The following is a 5,680-nucleotide window of genomic DNA, read 5'->3' on the forward strand; positions in this document are numbered from 1 at the left end:
AAGTAATTAAGAAGATCATCCACCATGATCAGGTGGGATTTATACCAGGAAAGCAAGGATGGTTCAACATTAGGAAAACCATCCACATAATTGACCATATCAACAGTCTAACAAACAAAAACCACATGATTATCTCAAAAGATGCTGAAAAAGCCTTTGACAAAATACAGCATCCATTCGTATTGAAAACATTGAAAAGTATAGGAATAGAAGGACCCTTCCTAAAAATAATAAACAGTATATAGCTAAAACCATCAACAAGCATTATATGCAATGGGGATAAATTAGAAGCCTTCCCAATGAGATCAGGAGTGAAACAAGGATGCCCATTATCACCTCTATTATTCAACATAGTACTAGAAACACTAGCAATAGCAATTAGAGAAGAAAAAGAAATTGAAGGGATCAAAATAGGCAATGAGGAGACTAAGCTATCACTTTTTGCAGATGATATGATGATCTACTTAAAAAATCCTAGAGAATCAACTAAGAAGCTGGTAGAAATAATCAACAACTTTAGCAAAGTTGCAGGATACAAAATAAATGCACATGAATCATCAGCATTTCTATATATTTCCAACACATTAGAGCAGCAAGAGGCAGAAAGAGAAATACCTTTTAAAATCACCCTAGACAATATAAAATACTTGGGAATCTATCTACCAAAACAAACATAGCAATTATACGAAAACAACTACAAAACACTTTCCAAAAAAATAAAACTGGATCTCAACAATTGGAAAACCATTAATTGTTCATGGATAGGACAAGCTAACATAATAAAAATGAACATTTTACCCAAATTAATTTACCTATTTAGTGCCATACCTATCAAATTACCAAAAAACTTCTTTACTGAATTAGGAAAAACTATAACAAAGTTCATATAACAAAAGATCAAGAATATCAAGGGAAATAATGAAAAAAAATGTGAAGGAAGGGGGCCTAGCAGTACCAGATATTAAACTATACTATAAAGCAGCAGTCATCAAAACAATATGGTACTGGCTAAGAAATAGAAGGGAGGATCAGTGGAGTAGACTTGGAGTTAATGACGTCAGCAAGACAGTGTATGATAAACCCAAAGAGCCCAACTTTTGGGACATGAATCCACTATTTGAAAAAAACTGCTGGGAAATTTGGAAAACAATATGGGAGAGATTAGGTCTAGATCAACATCTCACAGCCTACACCAAGATAAATTCAGAATGGGTGAATGACCTGAAAATAAAGAGGGAAACTATAAATAAGTTAAGGGAACACAAAATAGTATACCTGTCAGATCTCTGGGAAAGGAAAGATTTTAAAAACAAGCAAGAGTTGGAGAAAATTACAAAATGTAAATTAAATGGTTTTGATTATATTAAGCTAAAAAGCTTTTGTACAAACAAAAATAATGTAGTGAAAATCAGAAGGGAAACAACAAATTGGGAAAAAAAACCTTTATAACAAAAAAACTCTGACAGGGGTCTAATTACTCAAATATGCAAGGAGTTAAATCAATTGTATAAAAAATCAAGCCATTCCCCAATTGAAAAATGGGCAAGAGACATGAATAGGCAATTCTCAGGTAAAGAAATCAAAAGTATCAATAAGCACATGAGAAAGTGTTCTAAATCTCTAATAATTAGAGAAATGCAAATCAAAACAACTCTGAGGTATCACCTCACACCCAGCAGATCGGCTAAAATAAAAGAAGGGGAGAGTAATGAATGCTGGAGGGGATGTGGCAAAATTGGGACATTAATGCATTGCTGGTGGAGTTGTGAGCTGATCCAGCCATTCTGGCTGGCAATTTGGAACTATGCTCCAAGGGCTATAAAAGACTGCCTGCCCTTTGATCCAGCCATACCATTGTTGGGTTTGTACCCCAAAGAGATCATAGATAAACAGACTTGTACGAAAATATTTATAGCTGCTCTTTTTGTGGTGGCAAAAAACTGGAATAGGAGGGCATGTCTTTCTATTGGGGAATGGCTGAACAAACTGTGGTATATGCGGGTGATGGAATACTATTGTGCTAAAAAGAATAATAAACTGGGGGAGTTCCAGGTGAACTGGAAAGACTTCCAGGAACTGATGCAGAGTGAAAGGAGCAGAGCCAGAAGAACATTGTACACAGAGACTGATATACTATGGTAAAGTCGAATGTAATGGACTTCAGTACCAGCAACAATGCAATGACACAAGACAGCTCTGAGGGATTTATGGTAAAGAACGCTACCCACATTCAGAGGAAGGACTGCAGGAGAGGAAACTTAGAAGATAAACAACTGCTTGAATGCGTGGGCTGAGGCGGACATGATTGGGGAAGTGGACTCGAAACTATCACACCAATGCAACTAACAACAAAATAGAAATAGGCCCTGAACAAGGACACATGTTACAACCAGTGGAAATGTGTGTCAGCCATGGGTGGGGGGAGAGCGGGGGGTGAAGGGGAAAGTAGGAACATGAAGCATGTAAACCGGTTAAAAATGAATATTAATAAATGTTTAATAATAAAAAAAAGAAATAGAACCTCAAAGCAAAAGATCATCTTTAAAAGCAAAGCCTCAAACAAGAAAACACCAAGAAACAGATCAATATCAAGAACATGACACTCAAATCATTGATTTAGATCAAACAAATGCCTCATTCTTTCGTAAAGATCTACAGTTCAAATTATCAGAAATCAGCAGTGGTGAAGAAGAAAAAACAGAATATTAGTCTAAACGATATATTTTACATCTAAGACAAATGCAAACACAAGGTCTCCTAAAGAATTTTGGGACAACACAAAATCTTGACATAACATCACCCAGTCATGCATTGGTTGCTGATCCAGGGATTTTTGAATCAAGTCAACAACAGACAAGATGGGTATCCAGCAAAGGAGACGAGAGATGAAATCCCGAAGAGTTCCAGAGTTCCAGGGACATCAGGACATCAGGACCAGCGCAAGGACAAGAGGAGACATTGCACTAACAGGATGTACAAGGATCTGAACTGTGACAACAACTGTGACTTGGTTGGAAAAGGTATTTCAATGTAGAAAAGCCAGGGCAGTAGCCATAGCTAAAGTTTTTCTATTAATTTATTTTGAGAAAGGATTTTCCCCATTTAGGGCATCCCCAAAGAAGTCCACGGTAACAAAAGGAACCTATTCTACCAGGTCACTCGTCTCCCAGCTGCTGGCTGGCAGGTTGGCACTTGAGCAATGCCATTCCACTTGCCAGTGGAAAAGGGAATTCTTGGTCCTTTGAGTGCGTACTCGTCAAAAGGGAATCCCTTGTTGTCTTTGCCTCCTTGGAGTTAACCCTTTGTTTGGCAAGAACTTTGAACTAAGATGAGCTTGAAGCGGGTGGGAGAAGCTGGCTAAGCATTTAGAGAATTCACACCCTCCCTAGTGTTAGGTGAGAAGGCAGCTAACTCAAAGAGTCAGAAACTTGTTCCCACCCTCAGAAAGTGTGAACCCTTTGGATGCATCTTCCCACCTCGGGAAGGTGGGAAGCAGTTCCCACAGAGACTGCCCCCTGGGCAGGGCTAGACAACTTGGAAGCTGTGATTGGCCCTTGTGAAAAGGGGCGGGGACAGGAAAACACCATAAAAGCCATGAAGGCAGCCTGGAGAGACTAGTAGAGAGTGAACTCCCAGGAGTGGAGAGTGAACTCAGTGAGGTGAGGGAAGTGGAGCTTGGAGAAGAAGATTGGCTCAAAGGAGAAAGTTCTCCTCAGGTGTCACCTACAGCTCTGGTCCCTGTCTTTGGTGAGTGGAGAGCTGCTTTTCCCTTCCTGTCTTCTGGAGGTAGTTTACTTCTTATTGAAAGGAAAACTATCAGCTCTGCTTGTGTGTGTCCCCTTAGCTCCTGGCCCTCCAACTTGTGGTCCCGCTGAGACAGGCCAGGGCGCCCCATGGTGAAATCTAAGAGGTTCCCGAAGAAGTCTAGGGCGGGCAGGGTGCTGAGGATGGTGAGGGAGCATCGTCTGCCAGATGGCATAGGTTGGGGGACCTCAGGCTGCACTGAGAGTCACGCCAAGAAGGGAAGAGTCACCTCACTCCAAGAAGAGGAGAGTCCTCTCCAGGAAGAGGAGATTCACCTGACTCCCAGGAGAGCAGAATCAGCTCACTCCCAGAAGAGGAGATCCACCTCCCTGGGAGAAGAGGAGACTCCCTCCAAGAAGAGGAGGGTGCTACTTCCCCCCTCCCGGGCAATGGAGGTGGAAGGATGCATTCGAATGTATGAGCAGCTACACAGCATGAGAGCAAGTCAAGGATTAAGGCAGAGGCAGGAAGAGCATGAAAGGCAGGTCAGGGTCCTCTCTGAGGAGGCCTGCCAGCAGCTGAGGCGATTTGATGAAGAAAAGTCATCGCAGCAGCAACAGCACTCTCAGCACCTTGGCCAAGTGGTAGAGGAAAGTGTCCAGGAAGCACAAGGCCAGCAGGACAAGCTGCAGGAAGAACCTGGTCACAGAGGCCAGATTGTCAGGCTGAAGCTGCGCGAGGCTCCCCAGCAGAGCTGCGGGCACCTAGAACAAGAGGGGCTGGGCAAAGATGGAGGCCAGGAGCGCTTGAGGCAGAGTCTCTGTGCCCTTCAGGAGGAGGCACTGCAGCTCAACCAGCAACTGCAGCCCAAGCATCAGCACGAGGACCTGCTCACCATACAAGTGTCTGCCTACGCAAGCAGAGGAAACCACCTCTGTGCACTCATTGCGGACATCATTGGCACCACCAGCCAGAGAGGCTTTCCTGCCCCACAAGACCAAGCTAGGGCACAGCGTGCCCTGCAGGAAATGCGGCACCTGCTCAACCTTTCGCAACGGGACATTGCCAAGGCTGCCCAGCAAAAGGCCGCACCGCACCAAGAGCAGGCCCAGGACAAACGGGCACAATTAGGGCAGCAGCCAACAGCCCAGAAGGACGCCCCACATCCTGCTCAGGGTCCAGGAGCCAAAGGCACAGAAGGCCTCCACGGGGAAGCAGGAGACACCACCATGCAGTGGTACCAGCACTTACAGCATGCTGCCAGTCAATGCACTCTGGCTTTTGAGGCATTAGCCAACAGCAAGGATCAGCAGGCTAAGAGGATCAAAATGGACCTGCAGAAAGCCGCCACTATTCCTGTGAGCCAGATCTCTAGCACAGCAGGCCCACAGCTCAAGGAGGTCTTTGACAAGATCAACAATCTGCTCCTGGGAAAAGCTGTGCCCTGCGGTGCTCGCGCTGTCTCCCTCACAGACCACCCGCAAGCCTTGGACTTTGTCCATTACAAGCTGGCAGAGAAATTCGTCAAACAGGCAGAAGAAGAAGTGGCTTGTCATCCTGAAGCAGCCTTCCCCATTGCCCTGGTGGCAGCGGGCATCTGGGAACTCCACCCCAGAGTGGGGGACCTCCTCCTGGCTCATCTTCACAAGAGATGCCCTTACTCCGTGCCTTTCTACCCAGCCTTCAAGGAGGGAATGGGCCTGCAAGAATATCAGAAGCTCCTTGGCTACCGAGTCCAGGATTCCAAAGTGGAACACCAAGAACTTTTTCTCAAACGCATGTCGGGCATGATTCGTCTCTATGCTGCTCTCATTCAACTCCTTCGGCCTCACGCCAAGAGACAGGGGGCTCAGCCTCACGGCTTAAACCATGGCTGGCGCTGGTTGGCACAGATCCTGAACATGGAGCCTCGGCCGGATGTCACTGCCACTCTCCT

At 45.0% G+C, this 5,680-nt stretch overlaps 1 protein-coding gene across 1 annotated transcript; it reads left to right on the top strand.

The window, feature by feature from the left end:
- Nucleotides 1-3,893: 3,893 nt before the first annotated feature.
- LOC123256292 (nucleoporin GLE1-like) lies at nt 3,894-5,675 on the top strand (the record flags this gene model as incomplete). The annotated part of the gene is made up of 1 exon (XM_044684940.1): nt 3,894-5,675. A coding segment is annotated over exon 1 (1,782 nt), but the record flags the coding sequence as incomplete, so codon positions are not given.
- Between the last annotated feature and the right edge of the window lie 5 nt (nt 5,676-5,680).

Source organism: Gracilinanus agilis, unplaced genomic scaffold (genome assembly GCF_016433145.1).
Source record: "Gracilinanus agilis isolate LMUSP501 unplaced genomic scaffold, AgileGrace unplaced_scaffold57670, whole genome shotgun sequence".
NCBI lineage: Eukaryota > Metazoa > Chordata > Mammalia > Didelphimorphia > Didelphidae > Gracilinanus > Gracilinanus agilis.